The 22,188-nt window shown below is 51.4% G+C and overlaps 1 protein-coding gene across 3 annotated transcripts in view; it reads right to left on the minus strand.

The window, feature by feature from the left end:
- Window positions 1-5,212: 5,212 nt before the first annotated feature.
- MECR (mitochondrial trans-2-enoyl-CoA reductase) overlaps window positions 5,213-22,188 on the minus strand; it is a 38,892-nt gene continuing 21,916 nt past the window's right edge. For all 3 annotated transcript variants that reach the window (XM_079901251.1, XM_079901249.1, XM_079901250.1), the window contains exons 3-10: window positions 21,631-21,762; window positions 14,973-15,116; window positions 12,217-12,319; window positions 11,074-11,176; window positions 10,021-10,094; window positions 7,865-7,925; window positions 7,630-7,702; window positions 5,213-6,182 (exon numbers count right to left, since the gene is read on the minus strand). In XM_079901251.1, coding sequence (XP_079757377.1) covers window positions 6,025-6,182; window positions 7,630-7,702; window positions 7,865-7,925; window positions 10,021-10,094; window positions 11,074-11,176; window positions 12,217-12,319; window positions 14,973-15,116; window positions 21,631-21,762 — 848 coding nt within the window. In that variant the 3' untranslated portion in view covers window positions 5,213-6,024. The remainder of the gene's footprint in view (window positions 6,183-7,629; window positions 7,703-7,864; window positions 7,926-10,020; window positions 10,095-11,073; window positions 11,177-12,216; window positions 12,320-14,972; window positions 15,117-21,630; window positions 21,763-22,188) is intronic.

Genomic DNA, 22,188 nt, shown 5'->3' on the forward strand with positions numbered 1-22,188 from the left:
AGAGGTTTTACACATGAAAAGCAAATGGTGGTGGTGTACTATACATACAGTTCTGCACTAAGTATAATTTGAAAATCATTCCATTAGAGTACAAAAGGAGCTTCCTCAGGACTATTTTATGGCTCATAATATGCCATTTTATACACAGTAATTTCTTTAATCATTGCCCTAGGAAAGGACGTTGAGATAGATTGAAACCTTTTGTTTTAACAGCTTCACTGAGTAACTTTGTATATATACATATATGTAGGATCTATTCCTAGAAGTAGAATAGCTGGGTCAAAGGGTGTGGGCAAACATAGTTCTGATAGATATTGCTCAATTTTCCACAAGCACCTGTTTTTCCATCTCCTCATCAACACGTTATGAAACTTTATGATCGTTGTCAATCTGATAGCTGAAAAATGGTATCTTGGGATAATTTAACTTGCAGTTATGTTGAGTGGAGTGAGCCTCGTATGTTTAAGACACATATTTTCCTTTGTCTGTTTATATTTTTTGCCCATTTTTCTTATTCATAGGAGCTATCTATGTATTAGGAAAATTAGCTCTTTGTCAAATGAGTTGCAAATATTTTTTCCCAGTGTGTCATGCAAAAACATTGTATGTTTATGGGATCAAATTTATCCTTTATTTTTCTTTGATTCTGGATTATGTGTTGTAGTTTGAAAGGCCTTCCTCACTCTGAGGTTAAAAAAATTTTTTGTTTTTAAAAACCCTCCCCTGGACACTTCCCGGTGGTCCAGTGGCTAAGACTCTGCGCTCCCAATGCAGGGGGCCCAGGTTCGATCCCTGGTCAGGGAACTAGATCCCACATGTGTGCCACAACTAAGAGTTTGCATGCCACAACTAAAGATTCCGCATGCCGCAGCTAAGATGTGGTGCAGATAGGTAGATAAATAAATCCACGATGCAAGGAAGATCCCGCATGCTGCAACTAAAAAATGATCCCTCGTGCTGCAAATAAAACCGGGCGTAGCCAAACAAACAAAACCTCCCATGGTTTATTCTGTTGCTTTAAGAACTGATTTTTATGCTGCAGTCCTGATCCGTTTGGTATTTTGTAAAGTGTGAGGATCATAGTCCCTGTATTATGAAGAACCAGTGCTAAACTTGGCTGTTAAATAACCTGCTCAACCCATTGTACAGATGGGAAAGAACCCTACCCATCGAAATACCCGTCTCCAAAACCTGCTCCTCTTCCGGAGCTTGCTAACTCAGGGAGTGGCACCTCCCTCCACGAAGGTGCCAAAGTTCCACCTTCACACACCTCATTCACTCTGTCTTGTTGATTCTTCCTCTTAAAGATTCACGAATCCATTCACTTCACTCCCACTTAACTAAGCCAGTTCAGGCCTTGTCATATTGTTCACACAACAGGGCTTTAACATGCTGCTCCCCCTGCCTGGAACATGGCTGACTTCTTATTCAGGACTCAGACCTTCCTTGCCCACCTTCTCTCAAGTACCCCCATCACTATGATATCACTTTATTTTTTCTTTCACAGCACTTGCTACACTCTGTAATTACTTCATTTATTCACTTGTTCACTGTCTTTCTCCTCCACTAGAATGTAAGCTTCCTGGTATCATGGGCCACGATTTTTGGCTTCTGCTGTATCCCTGGCACTTCTGACAGGCTTTTCACATATGGGGTGTTCAAACTATTTACCAAATTAATAAGTGAATGAGTTCTCACCTGGATTACTTCAGTGGCCTCCTGCTTCTTTTTTTCATGCTTCCCCGTGAGACACAGACTCAGGGAAATTCTGAGTGACATGTCAATTATTACTGAACAAAATCAAGGAGTCCTGAGAAAAGAGGGAGCTCAAAGGCCAGCTGTGGGGCCAGAGGAACTGGGGTTGACTGGCATGCTGACCAGACAGGGTCAGGGGACCTGGCTTCTGGTGCCAGCTTGCTTCCTGGTATGTGACCTTGAGCAGCTCACTTCCTCTCTCAGCATCTTCCTCTTCTGAAAAGTGGTCATATTAAAACCTCAATGACACAGGGAAGTTGTAAAAATCAAATGCAGGTAGGTGTGGAAGTGCCCGTACACTGTAAAGGGTCAGGGACATAGGGCAAGCTTTCTTCCCTCTCATAGGGTGCTAACTCACCTGCGGGTGGGCCCTCTGTCATCCCAGGATCTTCCTGCCTTCAGATGCAGGCAGATGCTGTGCCAGGACTGAGTTTCTCTTCTTCAACCATTTCCTCCAGCTGCCCAAGCTGGGCCCAGCGTCCTACCCAGGGCATGGTACCTGCCAATAAGCATGGGGCTGGCGGGAGCTGCTGACAGCTTCCAGGTACCAGGGCAGAGGTGCCTGGCACACACAGGTTAATGTAAGAACCTCTTTCTTCTGGGCATCGGTTTTTTCCCTGAGGAAAGCAGGGTCAATTGGTGTCCCAAGACACCAGACAGTCATCAATATTATGACAGTGGCTGTAGGCAGTTGAAGGGTGGATGATTCCAGAAGACACCAGGGAGAGCCAGTCATGAAGCCTAAGGGCTTCAGGTGCACCCAAGCTTTGGTTTAGGAGGTCATGCCTGTTTGTCCTCCTTTGGTCTCCTGGAGCCAGGGTTCCTCCTTCAGCCACTTAAAAAGTATATTGTTTACTTAGTGGGCCCGAAGAGCTGTCCCAACTCCACAGAGAGATTATTCAGCCTGAAAATTGAAAACAATCTCCTGTACTTGTTAAGTAGGGAAGCGATGATCCATCTTAAGTCAGATTCCCTTTTGACATTGTTTTGCCTCAGGCTCCTTTCCTCTGCTGGCCTCATTAAATGTTGATAATCCCTATGTGGTCTTCAAAATTTAGGGAGACTTTACTTATCTGGGAATTTCTGATTCTCTCTTTCTTTAGCGCCTCCCTTCTCCAAATTGTCCCCCCAGATTGCTGCCAGAGGGATTTTTCTGAACCACAGTTCTGATCTTCTGGCTCAGAAATCTTTTGTCCCCTACCGCCAGTAGGGTGAAGTCCAAATTCCTTAGCTGGGAATCACACACTGCCACAATTCAGACTGTGATTTTGTGAAATTTTCAGCTTCAGATGGATTGATAGGATTTCAATATAAATTAAATCATAGAATATGTATCGTTTATGATTAGGTTCAGAGGAAGGCCAAACACTAGGGGCTTAAATAACACAGAAGCTTATTTCTCAAGTCCTCAGGTGGGCAGTCACCGTTTCTGGGTCTCAGGGACCCAGGCTCCTTTGATCTTGTTGCTGTCCCATTCTCAACATGGTCAAAGATGGCTGTGCAAATTCCATGTTTGTATCCCAGCCAGGAGGAAGGTGAAAGGGGAAGGAAATGGTACAGGATGGATGCCAACTATATTTTAAAGAGGTTCCTAAGAAATGGACACCTAGCACCTCTGCTTACATCACATGGGCCAGATCTTGTCAGCTGCAAGGGAGGCAGGGAAACACTTTATTCCAGCCCACCATGTGCCCGCCTAAGAGTCATCAGTTTTCTTTTTTTTTTTTGCCGTACGCGGGCCTCTCACTGTTGTGGCCTCTCCCGTTGCAGAGCACAGCCTCCGGACGCGCAGGCTCAGCGGCCACGGCTCACGGGCCCAGCCGCTCCGCGGCATGTGGGATTTTCCCGCACCGGGGCACGAACCCGTGTCCCCTGTATCGGCAGATGGACTCTCAACCACTGTGCCACCAGGGAAGCCCCATCAGTTTTAGTTCTTAGCAACAGAATGGTATTTGGGGAAAACGAGAAGCTTCTGACATAAATGTTCTGCCTCTATAACTTAGCCTGGTCCCTTAGTCTGTAATGCTTGTCTCCCTCCCCTGCCTGAGAAAATATTATCATCCTTTAAAGCCCAACGTCAGCTCCAGCTCCAGGGACTTCCCTGGCGGTCCAGCGGTTAAGACTCCGTGCTCCCAATGCAGGCGCCATGATTTCGATCCCTGGTCAGGGAACTAAGATCCCTCATGCCAAACGGAGCAGACAAAAGAAAAAAAAAAAAATCAGCTCCAGACCCCCAGAGGTACTATTCCCGGGACACTCTGCACACCCCCGAGGTCTCTAACCGTAATGTGGTGCTATGAACCTTCCTCCCACCTGTCTGCCCACTCTGAGTCTCTACCAGGGGTCCGATCCTTCTCCATGGCTGCAGGCTCATCACATCCCCTAAGCCCAACCTTGTGGAGTCCCCCTGCAGAACCTAATCCTAACTTGCACTCCTGTAGGCTTTGGGCAGCCTCCCACTCCCTCTCAGACTTTGTGCACTTTCCCCCATTGACCAACTGCACAAATCATCCATCCCACTAACCTTGAGGATACAGAACGGGAGGGACTTGGGTGAGCTGCGGCTGATTCTGAGCCCAGGTGTTCAAGGTGGCAATTCTTACCCAGAGGGCACCTGTAGACCTTTCCCAGCCCCAGGATGAAGCTGAGTCCTTTTCTCCAGAGGACACACAAGATGCTGCCGAAGACAAGAGGATGACGCCGGGGCCCAGGTATGTGCTGGCATGTAACTAGCCTTCAGAGCCAGTTTTCCACATCGCTCCACTGCCTAAAATCCCTCAGTGCCTCCCCCATGTCTTGGGGGCAAGTCCTGAGCCTTCCTGCTCTGACTGCTGCCCACTGCTCCCATCTCAGTCTTTCATACTCCCCCCACGTCCTAGGCAGCAGCTCTGCTTGCCTGTGGGCAGTTCCCCGACTGCTAGGCTCTCCAGGTCTGCCAGACTCTCACGAGTGCTGTTGGCTTTGCTTGGTACACCTTCTCCTGCTGGGCCTTAAGATTGGCTGTGACCATACTTCCTCTGGGAGGCCTTCCTTAAACCCTCAGGCAGAGCTGCTGTGTCCCCACGGCCCTCCGAACACCTCCGTATCAGCGGCCTCGTGAGTATGCTGTGCACTAACTAGGCTTAGCTACTTGCGGGCCAGCCCCACGTCACTCACGGGCAGCCCTGGCCTCAGGCACATGCTAGGCTCTCAGTATGTCCCCCCGCAGTGAGGCTCTAGAGCTCAGGGACAGAGGGCCAGGTGAGGAGGGAGACACCCCAAAGCCTCTGGTTCTTTGCTTTGAGTGAGTGGATCATGAAGCAAACACCAAAAACTCACATAGTGTCAAACTCTTCTCTTTGTCTGAATAAACCTACTCATTTTTCAGAGCCCACTTTCAAGCTCCACCTCAGGGAGGCCTAGGACAGGACCTTGGTTAGGCGCTCGCAGCACTTCACGCACGTCTTCTTTTGCACACTCATCACTACGGTAACTGTCGTGGGACCAGTGGTTTGATGTGGGGTTTCTCAACAGCGGCACTGTGGACATGTGGGCTGGATAAGCCCTTGCTGTGCACGGTGAGACGCTGTAGCAGCGTCACTGACCTCTGCTCACTAGGCGCTAGTAGCACCCCCTCGATTATGATAACCGCAGCGTCCCCTGGGAGCAAAATGAGCTCAGGCTGAGAACCACTGGTGTAACATCTGTCTCCCCAGTTAGAATGGAAGTTCCGTGAGGATGGTCCAGGCACCTGAGACCCCGCTTCCTTGGTTTCTCAGCCTGGCATTCACTCCTCTGTGGAGCTGATCCTCCCCGTCCCAGCTTGAGCCGAAGGCCACCTGAGAATGAGTCAAACCTTCCTTTTTAGAAGATTCTCCTCTGTGGGCGTGGAGGGCTTGAGGGCAGAGATCTGTTTTACTGGCTTTTGTACCTGCCAGCCCCGTCAAGGCTTTGCTTTCAGGGCGGTCAGGAAGTGATGGCTGGAGGACAGGTGGAGGGTGGGCAAGAGGGGCTTCTAGTGCTGGGAGCTGGCAAGGGATGGTCCTTCTTATTAGGGGTGACTTCTATTGTTTTTTCTTTGTTTTTTTAAGAAGTTCGGACTTTATTAGATACCCGGAGGCTGGCCCCAGGGAAAGCCTTGGCTGGCCTCCCAATTCTCCGCCTCAGAAGTGACAGTGGGGAGAGGAGCAGCCTGCGTAAGGCGGAGGGGCCCCAAGTGGGGGGCCCGAAACCAGTCCTGCTGGTCCGTCTCCCCTCCCACTTGGCTCCGGCTCCTCTGGGATTATCACATCACATGGTGAGGATCTGCTTGGAAGACACGAAAGGCTGCATGGACGCTTCTAAGGCACGCTGGTAGTCCTGCAGTGGGACCTCGGAGCAGGCAGGGGCCGTGAGCTGGCCTCGGTGGATGAGATCACACAGCGTGAGGATCAGCTCCTTGAACTGGTCTGTGGGAGGTTGGAGGGTGTCAGACGGGGGAGCAACCGCAGGGCTCGGTGAGGGGACACGCGGGCTTCCCCTGCTGGTAGGAGCTGGTGCTGGGCTCCAGGGAAGCCTCGAGAGCCCGGGGCTCAGCCAGGGACACGGCGGCCGCTGTGGAGGCGGCCTGGGGCCCGCCTGTGCCCAGGACAGTGAGGGCCAGGGTGGGGACAGAAGCACGGGGAGCAGCCCCAGGAGCTGACGAGCTGACGGGCAGGCAGAGTGGTGCTGTGATGGCTCAGACCCACAGGACCTGACTGGGTGTAGCGGGGAGTCCTGAATGGTGGGAGGGCGGAATCACTCAGAGGGGCAGAAGCCAGAAGAGGCATGGGGAGGGGGTGGGTGGTGCCTGGCACACCAACAGATGTGGAACAGAGGAGCTCTGCTCAGGGAAAAGAGCCTTCCCTGAGAGCCCAGGCTCCCTCAGAACCGCACCAGCAGAAGCCACCAACGTCCCCTCCCGGGCTTGCCTCCCACTAAGGACCCCATAAGGTAGAGGAAGATGAGAAGGGAAGGCCTTGGCTGAGAAGTACTTTTTCACAGACATCAATTCATTCAACATTCAAATTGAATCGTATCCCCTGCTTAAAACACTTCAGTGCTTCCCATTTCCCTTTAAGATCGAGCCTGAGCTCCTTGAAGAGGATTATAAGGCCTTTCATAATCTGGCCACAACCCATCTGTCCGGCTTCCCACTCTCTACTGGGCTTTAACACATGCTATTTCCTCTGCTTGGAACAGCCCCTCAGACGACCACTTCCCTCCCCATCACTGGGATAACTGCACGCCATTCCTCAGCTCAGCCTGGGGCCGGTGGTGGTCCCAGTCTGGGGAGCCAGTCCTCCAGGAGAGGAAGAATAGTGTGCTGGCTCAGGTTCTGGAGTCAGAGAGACTGGCTGTTCACATCCTGGCTGCACACCCCTTAGGTGGGGATGACTTGGGGCAAGCTACTTCACTACTCTGAGCCTCTGTTTCCTCCTGTGTCAAACAGAGCTGACAGTAGTTTAAACAATTATGACATTTAAACTGAGGCAGAGGTTAAGTAACTTGCCCAATGTCCCACAGCTCGCTCAGCAGAGCCCACAGCCAGTAATGGTGGAGGCAGGATTTGGGCCTGGGCAGGCCGGTTCCAGAGTCGGTTCTCTTTCCTTGGCTGTCTTCCATGGCAGTCTTCCCCACTGTCAGCTCCTCAGGAGGGCGGCAGGGGGTGCCTTGTTCAATATGGTGCCCCAAGGACTAGCCCACTTTAGTCCAATAACTATTTGCTGACTGTAGCTGTATTTAGAGGCTGTTTTCCTTTATCCCGTTGTGGGCCTGGGGGTCCAATCACCTCTCCAGGGCTCAGAGTGGCTGGTCACTTCTGCAGCAGGCACTGCCCTCATGTGACCCTTGGTAATGGGGCCATCATCCACTTACCTGGACTGTGGTCCTTCTTCCACTGGGATAACCAAAAGCCCCGAAGTTTGAGATCCTTAAAAATGAGCAGGCTCTGTGGACACAGGAGGGACACGCTGGGGCTGAGGGCAAGAACTTCAGGCACTGCCTAAGGTATGGCTTCCCCCAGGGGCGGGGGGCACTGCCTGAGTTTAGACAACGGTGGTGTCCAGGCCCCTGTCTCCAGGCACTCCCCCGCCCCACCCCACCAGCTTACCACAGAGGCGATGACAGGCTGCTTGGCCATCCCCCCATAGGTCACCATGGTTCCTCCAGGCCTGAAGGGTCCAGAGAGAAGAGAGTGGTCGCAGGGAGAGACAGAGCCCTTCTTGAACCAGTTACAATGCATCTATTCCAACCCTGGTTCCTAAACCTCGTTCTCAGAATCCCTGGGAAGGGTTCAAAAATACAGGTCCCTAGGCCCGACCCAGACCTAATGAATTGGGAAGCAAAGCTCTACATTAAAAACGACAGAAAACAAACAAGCAAGCAAACACCCCTTGCAGATGACCTCGATGTCTAGCCAGGGTTGGGAGCCCAGAGTTAAGCTCCCAGTCAGGCTTTGAGGAAGAGCTGCAGAGAAGAATACTCCCCTGAGCAAAGCTCACCACCCGAGTCGGGAGTGGAGCCGGAAGCAGATCGGGCCGGGCTCTACTCCACTGTCGGTGTATGACGCTGGGCAACATGTCCACAGCGGGCCACACTGCCTCTCCTGTACACGCTCCAGTGACACAACGCAGCTAAGGAATGGTGCGGACAGTGCAGAAGACAATGGCAATTGTCAGGACCTGCTGTCTGACACCCACACCCGCCCCAGCGGTCAAACAGGAGAGGGGCTCATATAATTTTTAAAACGTAAGCTAGGACTTCACATGCCTGACTTAACCTGTGCTCCCCTCGCCATTCCCCTGGCTCTTTTAGGAGCTGGTTGATCAAGGAAGACCCGAGATACATTCTGGGACAACACGAGGGAGGCTCTGTGAACTCCAGGGTGGAAGAAGCTGCTGAGAGAGGCAGGTAACTCTCTGTGCCTGAGGCCGGGGGCCAGTCGGGTCTTAAGTTCCCTCCAACTGCCACCTCCTCTGGAAAGCAGCTCCTGCATGGTGCGGGGGCAAGCCCTCCCTCTGTGGACCCGCATTACACTTGATCTAATCAGAATGGCTACCGTATACTGGGTGTTTACTACGTGCCAGGCACAGGTCTGAGCCCTTCACATGTGCTGGCCAGTGAATCCTCACGGTAACCCCAAGGCAGGACTTTTATGACTCCTATTTCACAGACGAGAAAACTGGGGCCCACCTCTCATTTGTAGAGCGCTGTGTACAGACCTCAGAGCCCCTTGGACTCACCTTCTGAGGTAGAAAGGGTTTATGTCCCCCCATTTCACTGATGAAGAGACTGAGACCTGGATCGTTGTTCACATATTGCCTAACTTTTCATAGGTCCACAGCTAGTAAGCGTGAGCCACGGGGGGGTGGCAGCGGGCCTCGGAGGCTGCCCAGAGGAGGGCTGAAGAGGTATGCTTGGAGCCACGGCGACTCGGGCAAGCTGCCTACCCTCTCTGGGCCTCGTCTGGGCGGGGATGGGAGCAGTGCCCCTCACCTAGGCGATTGCGGAGGGGGTACATCACGCACTCTGCACAGCCTGGTGTGTGGTAAACACTCTGTGATTGTGACTACAGCTCTCTGGTCACATGACCCAAATTCCCATCCAGCCTGAGTTCTAGAGGGTTCCCTCAGTGTCTCAGCCATCTAGGTACCCTGTAGCTACTGAGTGCTAGCAAATATGTGTTAACAAATGCTGGTGCTCTAGTTGGGAAGTGTCCTTTCAGGTGCCCTTCAATTCGACAAGATTATATTAATGGAAAGAAAGAAGGAAAGGACATGCGCTGTCAACACTGTCAACGTCATCCCCCTGTGGTGGGATGATAGGTGAGCTCTGTGCTTAACTTTTCCTTTGTACTTTTACATGCTTTCAAGATGTTTTGTAACAGCATGATGTTACCTTTAAAATCAGAATCTATTTTTAAAAGCTAATAAAAAACTTAAAAGCTAATAAGCTAGGACTAAGCGACTTTTTCAGATGCCCCTAGGTTATGAATCCTTACCCGTTCCCCTATCACAGAGCGCCCAGGAGTCTACTTCTGGGGTCCCTAGGAGAACAGAGCTGGATGGTGATCTGTAAAGGAGGAGGCTGAGAGAGGGAGGGCCCGAGTAACTAGGACGTGACGTGGGTCCCATCTTCCTACTCAGGGTCGTGCTGACCTGGCCTTGGCCTGCACTGGCCACTGGGACTTGGTCACTCGGTGGTCCTCCTGGCTAAATCCCGGGAGGGAGACATCGTGCACTGGACCCACGGGGCCGAGGGACTTACGCCAAGTGCCGCAGCAGCTCCGTGGAGCTTTTCCCGCCGACACAGTTGAGAGCAAGCTGAGGCTGGGGCACGTCCTGGAAAAGAAGGGACCTGCAGTGAGCGAGCTACCCCTCTGTGGTGGGGTTTGAAGCTTGCTAAACAAACAGCACTTCCCTGGCCCAAGGGCTGTGTCAGGAAGGAGCGAAGAAAGTGGGACAGTCATGCCTTCCAACTCCGTCTGGGAAGGGCCTTTTCTTTACCAGCTTAATCCTGTTATCTGTTTTAGGATTTTGTTCAAAACTCACCTCCTCTGGGAAAGAACAGACAAAGGGCACCTATGTTCTGTTTTGACGGACTTCATTTCCCCCTCTTCTCAGCACTTACAACTCAGTTTATATTAGATGTGCTGACCTACTGCTTCAGAAATGTTCTCAAGAGGCGTGTGTTCTCAAGTAAATGTGTGTCCGGTCCCTCCAGGGTTCAGTGATAAGAGGCTGAGATGTGGTTCGGTCACTTACTAGGTGTGCTGGGCAGGGTTAAGGGGCTTTGATTTCAGAGAGGCCTGGAACCAGCCCGACTCCACCACTTATGATTGTGTGGTCTCAGTAAAGTCCTTTCTTTTTTTCCAAGTCTTCGTTTTCTCACCTATAAAATACATAGCACCTACTTTGTAGAGCTTTTGTGGGGATTATCAGATAAAATATAAGGCAGATGCTTTGGAAATGTGACTCCTTTTCTTTCTCTTCCCTCCTGTACCTCAGTTTCCTCAGCTCTCTCCCAGCTCCGAGATTTACTTCAGCTGTGTGGGCTGACGTAGTTCACCACTAACATTCAAAACTACCAATCACACAGGGTTTCCTAAACCTTGTCTGTCTCTCCTGCCCCCTCACAGCCCCGGGCACTTAATGCATGCTTTCCCCTGGCTGAGGGAATGGGCTTTATCCTTCCACGAAAAGAGACAAAGGGAGGATTTTGGAGACATGGGGCCAGTGCCAGCTTTTCTAATTCAAGTGAATTTCTTTCTGCAGGGAGTTGGGCCTGGAATGGAGGTGCAATGTCCCTCATCACTGGTACCTTAAAGAAGTTTTTCATCTCATGCTTTCTCAGTTCCTCTTCTGTGACAACATGATGGGCCCCCAGATTCTTCAGTCTGTCGGTCAGCTTCTGGATGTCAGGTCTGGAAACCAAACACAATCCAAGGTCCTCGTCATATCTGCTCACTTTCTCCACGGAAGGCTCCCAGGACCCCTCTGCCACAGCTGTGAGAACCTGAGTTTCTCTTTGTGGGAAGCTAAGCTGGGCCTGGCCACCAGTCTCATCACATGCCAGCATCTCTTGGCCTCAGTTTCCTCACTGGCGTGAGAGAGCACTGGGTGGTTTCTACTGCTCCTGTCAGCTCAAGGACGCTAGAAACCATCTGGGCTCGGGGAGGAGTCATTTCACTTCCTGATTTCTTCTACTGAAACGACAAACTCTGCTTCCTTTCCCCCTCTTTTCAAGGGGCTTTTCAGAGTGTTGTGCAAACACACTCCGGTCCAGGAGTGGCTCTGAGCCTCTTTACCAAGGCAAACAGAACAAGTTTTTTGTCAGCACAATGGAGGGGATGGGGAACTGAAGCGAGTATCAGTTCTCCTGCCAAGGCTGGGCTTCCCTGAAGAGACACAACCACGTGCGTGGATGGTGAGGCTTAAGGAAGTTGGAGGATATGATGGAGAGAGAACAAATTGGGAAACTAAGTTTGTCATTGGTTTGCTGTGTCTTCCTGAGCAAGTGGCTTCCTCTTTCTGATGACAAACCTGCCCCATCTCCTTTACATCTGTATTTAGTGCACTTCAAAGTATCACACAAATGCAAGGGAAACAAGGGCTCTGGGTTAGTTGGTTCACAGAAAGAATAACACAACTTAAAACATTCCCAAATGTGAACTGTGGTTTTAAAAACATGAGGTTTATCACAAGTCAAGAGTCTCAGAAACTCTTAGCTGTTCACTAAGGGCCTTCTCCTTCCTGCCCTCCCTTTACATTTCAGATTCATTCATCCTATAGCCAAAAGCCACTGGACTTCAGTGCTGGTGGCTGACTCAGCTATAAGCCAGCTCCTGCCCGCAGGAAAGGAAGACCGCTTGCGCAAGGGCGCCACCTGGTGGAAACGTGGGCACCCGCGGGTGCCAGGTGGAAAGGCCCAAGTGGTGTGCTGGGATCAGGCCTTCCCACGCACCTGTCTCGGACCACGTTGATGGTCCTCAGGCCCAGGGCCGCGGCGATCTGGATGACTGCTTGCCCCACTCCACTGTTGGATGCATTCTGGATGACAGAATCCCCTGTGGAGCCAGGAAGAGACTCAAGTTGAGACCTGTAACAGGTCAAGGGCTTCCAGCCTAGAATCCTATTATAGGGCCGGAGGTGGAGTCCTCAGACTCTGAAAGTACCCAGGACCTGCTGCTGAGCCTTCTCAGTCCTTGGACTGTTGCTCACTCTTCTCCCGTGCCCCCCAAACCTCTACAACACCCATGAAGCCTGCCAGGGTTCAGCAACTCAAGAGTTCACACTGGATGCAACTTAGACCCTGCTGTGTAAATGATTTTGCATCCTTCATCATCCTCCCAATTTTTATGTCCACAAGTCTCTGCTTAGGTTATTTCTTTGGCTTGCAATGTTTTCCTCTTTCCATCTCCCTTCATTTTCAAATCCTATATATCCTTCGAAGGACTGATCGAGTGTGGCTTCCTACATGAAGCCTTCCCAGATTCTTCCCCCGTGCACTCCCACAGCACTCTGCGGCCGTCTCTGTTAATGGTCACGGTCAGCCCTGACTTATACTTGGTTGTTATCTCAGTCCATTTCTATCAACAGCCTGCGGCTTCTTGAGGGGTAGATGCACTGCCTCAAAATGGGATTAGAGCTGCACTGGAGAAACTGGCAGCCCCTGAAACAGGGACCTCCAGATAGTCTGTGGTCAAAGCCGAGGCCTAACTTTGGACTTAGCCAACGGGGGAGGCCACGGGCCATGCTGGGAAAAGCATGGGCTCTGGAACGAGACATACTGGGGTGTGAGTCCCAGCTTCTCCACTGACTGTAACGGAAAGTGAACGGGGCGGGATGAGTCCTGACCTCTTTGAACTTCAGTTTCTCCCCCATGAAACAGGAGTCCTAGAAGCACCCACCGGGGTGCTCCTCATTAGAGCCCAGTGCTGTTGTGTCCGGGAAGGGGCTCTGTTCCCCTGAAATGCTATCTGGGTTTTGAGAGGCAGCAGGGATCTTGTGCTAGAGACAGAGGAGTTTCTGGAAGAAGGCCCATCCTCCTTAGGGTCAGCCTACAGATTGTCACCATCAGTGGGTTATGAAACCAACCTAGTGGGTTGCAAGCTTTTTTTTTTTAAAGTTAAAATCAAGGAAAATAGAATAAAAAAATAGTGGAGTGCATCACACATAGTGAGGGTAAATATTATTCCACGAAACTTTGGTTTTCAGTACATATGTATTCACATATGTCTATACACTGGATGACAATTTAAAGTTAATTCTTACTCTGGGTCAAAATCACACGTTTCACACCAGCCCTGGGGCAGGAAGGTGGAGAGATACACCATGGGCACAATAGGCCACAAAAGGTGGGTGGTGTCACAATAGCCTGATGTGACGACCACAGCTGCAGCCCACATCAGAGGGGGTCTGAGGGGAGAGGATGCAGGCGACCAAAACATCTGCTGCACTGGGACTTCAGCAAAGGTCCCTGATCACACCTGCTGGCTTTCTGCACTTCAAGAGACCTAGGGCTGCTCTGCCACAGCTGGGAGAACCGGCATTTGTCTCTGCAGGAAGCTGGGACTGGTTTTCAGCCAGACTTACGCAGAGCTGCCACCGAAGGTGATCACACTCCGGTATCTCTCCATCTCAGTTTCCTCGTCGGCATGACAGAGCTGGACTGGGTGATCTCTAGGGCCCCTGCCAGCTCCCGGATATGCGTGGTGTGTGGGGTAACCCTCCAACCACGGGGGACGGGAGCTGGTGGGTAAGTGGCCCAGCCTCCTGTCACTTGGAGGTTAGTTCTGAGGAGGGTTCTGTGAGGGTCTGTGGAGGGTCCCCAGCAGGACTGGGCCCCGGCTGCCCACGGCAGGAATCAGCTTTCGCTGGCTCTTCCTCCTTCCCTGTCCCTGTCCCCAGGCCCTCACTCTTGCTTCCTGGGGTCACCTCCCCAGCGAACGGTCGGCCCCCAGTTCTTTTCTTAGGCTCTGCTTTCAGGGGAACCTGGAATAAAACACCTGGCTTTGTCATTTCCTTGCTGAGTGATCTCATACAAATAACTTACCTCTCTGGACCTCAGTTTCCTCATTTATAAAAAGGGAGAATGATAACAGCAGTGCACCTTTACTGGGCTGTATGCCAGGCCCTGTGCTAAGTGTCACACGGCATGTTTCAGTGAGCCCTCAGAACCCCTTACTCTCCATTTTATGGATGAAAAGTCTGATGATTTGAGAGGTCAGTTCCCAGTTAGTGAGGCGAAGCTGGGGTTCAGACCCGTGCTGTGGACCTCATTGCACCGCTCTGACGTCCAGTGCGTTTGACGGGGCAATGCATGGAAAGGCACGTATGTGGACTGCAAAGTGCTCTGGCAGTGCTGAGTGGAAAGATTAACACTAAGTTCAGCATTTTATTGAAAACACAGGGACTGTGTCTATGTTGTCTGGCTTTGTAGCCCCAGAGCTCAGCACAGCTCCATACGATTTTGCTGAATGACAGAATTCCATCCCAAGCTCTAGGGAATGTGACCCTTCAGCGGTTTTCTAGGGTGTACTCCTCATGAGGTTTCAGCATGTTTTCCAGGATCCAAGCTAACACCTTTCCATGTAAAGCAACACCACCACCCAGGTTGGGGCCATTTTCCTCGCAGGTAAGTTCCCAGGCCTCGGGGTCGGGACACGGGTCACACCCCAGTCAGGAGTGCCCGGCCTGCCCACCCACTGCGGTTCCTACCTGGCCGCAGCTGCTCGAAGTCCATCAGCATCCGGTAGGCCGTACAGGGATTGACGCCCAGGGTGGCGGCGCTCTGAAGAGGGATGTCACTCGGAACCGAGATGAGCGCTTCCTCGCTGAACACAGCCTCGGTTCGCCAGGTTCCTACATGGGGGGAGGCCAGGGGAGTAAGGAAGGACCCCCTCCATGCCCAACCCCACTCCCCCTCCTCAGTGGACGGGCATCGAGGACAGCGGACTTCAGTAATACTTGGAGAAAAAGGAAAATCCCGAAGCCTTTTTGAACGTCTGAGTCCTCGTGATAATTACGTTAGGGACACTGTGTTATTCCCACGCCAGTTACCAGCAGAGTTAGCTAGTGTCACACAGCAGGTGGCTGAGGAGCTCAAACTACTGGACTCGGAGGGTGAGACAGCAACATCATTACCAGGGCAAGAGAAGTTGAGAAAGCCCCATTTCCCACTCGGCCCTCATTCTCACCTAAGGCAGGGTGACTCGGGTGGTATTATGGGAAAAAGCATGAACGCCAAAGGCAAAGGCCGGGGTGTGGGACCTGGCTTTGCTGCTCTGCTAGTCTGAGCACAGCACTAAGTCACTGAGATTTGGTTATTCTAATATGTAGATGACACTGGCAAGAAGAGCCTTGACTGGCCTCCCCCAAGAACTGTTGCACAGATCAAATGAGATATGGGAAGTGAAACAATCCTGTAAACTGGAAAAAAATGCTCATTAACCCCCAGACCACATTCCAGTTCTAGACAAAAGAATAATAAAATGTCCAATTTAAAGTCCTCACTCGGGCTTCCCTGGTGCCGCAGTGGTTGAGAGTCTGCCTGCCGATGCAGGGGACACGGGTTCGCGCCCCGGTCCGGGAAGATCCCACATGCCGCGGAGCGGCTGGGCCCGTGAGCCATGGCCGCTGAGCCTGAGAGTCCGGAGCCTGTGCTCCACAATGGGAGAGGCCACAGCAGTGAGAGGCCCGCGTACCACAAAAAAAAAAAAAAAAAAAGTCCTCACTCAACAGGGCAGGAACTGAGGCCGTGATTTGCCCTGTCGCCCAGCTCCCCGGGCTGCCCCCTTCCGTCTGCAGATACTCATCGGGCACCGGCTGTGAGTCAGGCCCCTCCAACAACGACACAGTCCTTACGTTCGCAGTGTGCTCACTCCAGTGGAGCAGAATAGGTGAGACACGAACAAGCAAATACAAGAATTCTAAGTTATACAGAGAGAGAGAGGGAGAGAGGGAGAGAGGGAGAGAGGGAGAGACGGAGAGAGGGAGAGAGGGAGGGAGGGAGGGAGGGAGGGAGAGAGAGGAGAGAATTACTTTAGATGGGAGTCAGGGACAGCTTCTCTGAGAAGGCGACAGGCTAAGAGTTGAAGGATAGAGATGCAGCCTCTCAGAATCCACAAAGAACATTCCAGTGGAGGAAGAAGCGTGTGCAGAGACCCTGAGGCAGGACAGACATAGGAATGGAGCAGGAAGAATGCACACCGGAGGGGAGAGAATGGTGGGAAGAGTGGCTGGAGACATGGCGGCCGTGGCACAGGCTGGACGGACGTCATGATCTTGATCACAGGCTTTCATGGTCTTGACTCACAGTAACCGTGTGTTACAGTCTAACTCTGTACACGTACATGCGTAAATACACGTACACATACACAGATTCATAACAGAAGCCAAAGTTTCACGGAACAATACTTACCCTACTCTGTGTGATGTACTGTTATTTTCTGTTCTATTCTGACCAACTTTAACAAAAGAAAAATTCTGTTTGCAACCCACTGGATTGATTTCGCTAATGGGTCACAGCCTGCAGTCTGAAAAACATAAGGGCTCAGGGTCATGGCATAAAGAACGGATTTTATTTTAGTGATAGGAAGCTTTAATTTTCTTATTTATTTATTTATATATTTTTTGGCCACACTGCACGGCATGCGGGATCTTAATTCCCTGACCAGGGATCGAACCTGTGCTCCCTGTGGTGGAAACGCAGAGTCTTAACCACTGGACTGGCAGGGAAGTCCCAGGAAGCTTCCAGGAAGCTTCTAATTTTAGAGAAGTCTGAGGTGATTGGATTTATGCTTTAAGATCACTTTGTTGCTGCGTGAAAAAGACGGTGGCGGGGGAGCGGAGGGGTGGGCAGAGTAGGAACAGGGAGGCCGATCAGGGGGCTTCTGGAGGGGCCCAGATGTGAGGTGATGGTTGCCTCGACTTTGGCAGTGGGGATGAGGAAAAGCAGATGGACTCGAGTTATGTTTTGAAGATAGCACCAACAGGATTTGATGAGCACTGGGTGACAGGTCCTCACCCGTGCAGGCGGGGTCCTGTACAAAGCAGAGAGTCAGGCAGATGCGGGTTCAAGCCCTGGCTTGCCGCGCACTTGCGAAGCACCTCAGGGAGACGACTCGGAGCCCTGCTAGCTTGGCGTCTGGTGGCTGCGACGTCTCAGGGGCCCTCGCCTACCCTTCCAAAGCGCTCAACTGTGACTCATGACCCAGCGGCTGGGGTTCTGACGGTGCCCTGGCTCTACGTGGTCCAGTGTGGGGAGCAGGGGCCAGCCTAGACCGCTAGCTGTGCTGCAGGAGGGGAGAGCCGAGGTGGGCTTTAGGGGCCGGGAACTGGCGATAGGAGGCAGGAACACTCTTCATTAAAGGCTGTGTCAATCCCAGAGTAGATTTCTGGCTGAGAAAATAAGAGGTTGAAAAACTGAAGGACTGCTTTGGAGTCCAGGAGGCGCCTTGTCTGTCTCTGGGCTTGGTGCAGCCTGGTTTCCAGATCTTCAGCGTCATCTTCATAACTATCACCCTCATTCATCTTAGTCAACGTTTACTGTACTCTGCTCTGTGCCAGACGCTTAGTGAATGGCTTTCTGTGCGTGAAATCAAAGGTGTTTTCTACTTCCCCTTAGTGGCAGGACAATGGAAATCCAACCCTTGACACGGATTTCTGGGGCTTGGCAGTCCCTAATCCTCTTCTTAAGAGGACCTGGGTGGGATGGGATGGGGGCAGCACCCACGTCAGCCTCCAGGGCTTTAAAGTAGAAATGCTTAGACTTTGGAGTTGGAGAGACCTGCTTAAAAGCCCTGGCTCTGCCACCCACTAGTTGTGTTGACTTTGAATGATCACTTCACCCTTTTTGAGTTGTAGTTTTTCTAATCTATGAAATACAGAGAATAACACTCCCACTGTAGTGTGAAGATTAAGTGATGACATTGTACAGCCTGTCATTGTGCCGGGTACACAGTAGGTGTGGAACATGCCTTGGTCTCCTTTTCTGATCTGAATTCCCAGGCCCGAGTTCTGAGGACTCCCATTCCACACTCACGTGCACCTGACCCTTAAGCATCTCTGTCATCTAACGCAGGGGTCCCTAACCTATGGCCCATGGGCCAAACTTGGCTCACCACCTGCTTTAGTAAATAAAGCTTCATTGGAGCACAGCCCGCTTTTTATGTATCATTCATGGCTATTTACATTGGCAAGGTTGAGTAGAAGTGGAACGGCCTGCAAAGCCTAACATATTTACTAATTCGCCCTTTAAGAAAAAAGTTTGCCGCAAATTTAGTGTCTGCAAAGATCATTGTATGTATTCCCTCAGTTGACACAGACAAGGCAACGCCTATTAGCTCCATTTTAGAGATGAGGAAACTGAGGCTCAAAGTAGTTGTGATTTAAACAAGGTCACGGGGTGGTGGGGTGGTGGTGGTGGAAGGAGGGCCTGTATCTCATTCCCAGGCCAGTGCTTGCTATGCCCCAAGCTGCCTCAGGGGGCTTTGAGTGTTTCCAATGAGAAAGCCAGTTCACACATTAGCTGGCTCTGTCTCCCTTGGGATTGGTTGCATGTGGGAAAAAGCTGGCTACAGGCGCAGCAACAGCTGAGTAGCTCAGTGCATGAAAAATGCCCAAGATCTGGCCAGCTGAGGACGTATCTCTTTAATGACTGCTGCTCTACTACACGGCAGTCTTCACTGGAAGAAAGACCATATGCCTGTTCACTGCTGTGTGTGAGAGCCTGGCGCCCTCAGATGCTCACAACATGTTTACTGAACAAACTGAGTTAATTAGCATCCTGACAATGATAAAATCCTCGCCCCCATCCTCTCCGACTGCTTTAAAAGAATCACCTTTCCTCTGGGGAGAAATCCCTGCTCTGGCTATCACCCCCCCACACACGTGCAATTACGCACACGCCTGGCACATGTCCTTTATTCTCTCCAACCTCGCCAAGCTTCTAGGCCCACCCCGTCTCTCCAGTCCTACAGCACCACTTGCTCAGGCCCTCATCGTCTGAAGCGTGGATTGCTCAGCCACCTTCTCACTGGCTTCCTGCCTCCACCCTCTGCCCTTCCAGAGCATTCTCTGCACTGCACAGATCTGATCAAATCATTCCTCACGTTCACTCTTCATCAGGCCCCCAGTGACTGTGGATGCGAGCCCTGCACGACCAGGTCCCAGCCGACCCCTCCGGCCTCTTCTCCCTATCCACCCATGACCCAGCCATACTGAGCTACCTGCAGTGTGATGATGCCCTGCCTTCTCCATCACCACACCTTTGCCCATGCCGCATTCCCTGCCTGGGAAGCCCTTCCTCCCCTTGCTGTACTTCTACGGTCTTCCAGACCCAGTTCAAGCATCACTTCTCTGAGAAGCCTTTCCTAATGCTTCCCAAGATAGGGAACTCTTGCCTTTGTGTTCATCCTGTGATTACACCACTCATTACACTGCACTGTATTAAGTGCTCTTTTCCCACTCCCAGCCAAGAGCACTCTGAGGGCAGAGACTGTGTCTGACCCACGTTGTGTGCCCGTCACTCTGCACGGGGGCTGGCCCGAAGCACCAGTCAGTATCCAGTGAATCCTTACACATCTCAATTTGCTCACCTGGCTGTGCTCGTTCACTGCCAGGGGACTTTCGGAGAGGGTGGGGCCGTTCTTGGCACTTCCCTCATCTCAGAGAAGGAAAGAACTTCTAGTAGACTCCTGGTGCTGTCTTCTCTCGCCTGGTACATTTTTCTTTCTAGAACTGCTCCTTCCTAACCTCTGGGGCTGTCGACCACAAGGCCTCACTCTCTGTACCACAGAGGTTGGCAAGAGACTCAACCAGGGCAATTGGAGTGGCCTAAGCCCACCCGCTAGTGATAGGTTCATGGATGGGCAAGGATCCAGACAGGGCTGGTCAGAGCCCTTCTGGGGGATGGATATGGTTGTATTGGACACATTGTAGAGGACATGCTTCTTCGTTTGCTCTCAGGATGATGTAAACCTCAGGCTGCTGGTGGCCATCTATGAAAGGTATATATCAGAGTGGGTCTGAATCTTACCTCCACCCTTATTGGCTGGGTGACCATGGACAAATTGCTTAATCCTTTACATTTACTGTAGTCTCATCTGCATAATGGGAATGATAACAGTATCCACATCATGTTGTGGGAATGACTGAGTAAATACAGGTAAAGTGCTTACAACAGTGCCTGGTACAAAGGGAGTGGTCAATATTTGTTGCTATTCCTATATCACTGTGTGGGGAGATCCCATTGGAGAGCTAATGAGAATAAGAGAAAGAGGTCTCATAGCATTGGTGTTTCTGGATCCAGCTGTGCCTGAAGCCTTCCATCTCTTGCACTTCCCAGTTCCACAAACCAATTAACTTCTTTTCTGATAAAACAAGTTTGAGTTGACTCTCTGCAAGTTATAACCCAAAGGGTCCTCCCATTGGAGTGTAGCGGGAAAAACGGAGGAGACAAGAGTCCAAGGGGCTCTCCTTTTAGTTAGCTGTTTGCATTTGGACAAGGGCTTCTTCTTAGGTTTCAGGTCCTCGTATGTCCAATGGGGTGGATGTCAGCCCTGCTTCCCTCTTGTGGCTCCTGTCAGGATCCATCTGTATAATGTTTGTGCCTCAAAAACGACCAAGTACGAAAACACAAATCTCACCAAAGACTCTTGACCACATGTCACAGAAAACCCTAACTCTCAGCATGGCTTTCGCAGGGCCTTCCCCAGGCGGCCCCACCTGCTCTGTAACCTCCCCTTCACTTTTGCAGTCCTCTCTCACATGCTCATCCTCTGCTGTGGCTACACTGGGTTCTCCTCCATTTCCCAAACTCACCCTTGTGTCTTTGCTCATTTCGTTTCCTCTAAATGCCACAATTTGGAGCGCATCTCTACCTACCAAAATTCATCCATCAAAGGTCCCTTCCAATGAAGCCTCCTCCACGAAGCCCTGATCCTTCCTTAAGACCGTGTCTCTCTCACAGAGTCGCCAGAAGTGTCCTCGGCTTCCTGTGAACTTGCAGCACTCCCTTTACGGAGGTTGCTGGTTTGGAGATGTCTTCAATTAGGTTTTAACCTCCTGGAGGGAAGGGGCTGTCTTATTTGATTCCCCATTGAGCCCTACATTCCCTAGGGATGTAGGGATTCAGAGACTCATAGCTCCGATCAACATGCGCCCACAGTGATGAGAGGAGGTGTATCACCTCCTGAGCAAAAGAAACAGAACTGCCGCTCTCCTGGTCCAGCTTCCATCCCCACTGGAGGTGGGTATATGGACTTAATAATAAACCCTGTGCTGCTTACTTACAGAGACAACGAACGGACGTGTATCTTGTGGGTGAAATAGGATCTGAAACAACAAAAAGCTGCAGACACCTGGAGAAACTCACCCAAACCAGCATTCGCTGGAATCACCCAGTCTCCTGGCTTCACCCTGGTCACACTGCTGCCCACTGCTACGACCTGTCCAACACCTTCATTCCCTCCAACAGCAGGCAGCCTGGGAAGGAGGCCATAATTTCCTAAGGGAGAAGAGCACAGCATCATCCAGTGAAGCTTGGGCAGTGAAAGAGCATGGACTTCGGAGTCAGACAGACCTCAGCCTGTTCTGGCCTCTGCCTCTGACCAGCTGTGTAACTAACCAACCTCTCTGAGCCCGAGCTTCTTCATCTGTAAAGGGGAATAATACTCCTCAGCTTCATGGCTATTATGAAGATTAGATAAGATAATGTAGGAAATGAGCCCAGCATATCGCACACTTCACAAGGGTTGGTTTGCTCCCCGCTGCAATCTTCCTAACTCAAAAAGCCTCACATTCCAGGGAGGGGAGGCCAGAGAGGGCTCACACGGCCTGTAGACGGCTCATCTGGAGAACAGCTGCTGCTAATCACAGGAATTTCACACCCACACCTGGGGAGGAATGAAACCGAGGTGGCGGCTAAGCAAAA

This window comes from Stenella coeruleoalba (genome assembly GCF_951394435.1).
Source record: "Stenella coeruleoalba genome assembly, chromosome: 1".
Taxonomy (NCBI): Eukaryota; Metazoa; Chordata; class Mammalia; order Artiodactyla; family Delphinidae; genus Stenella; species Stenella coeruleoalba.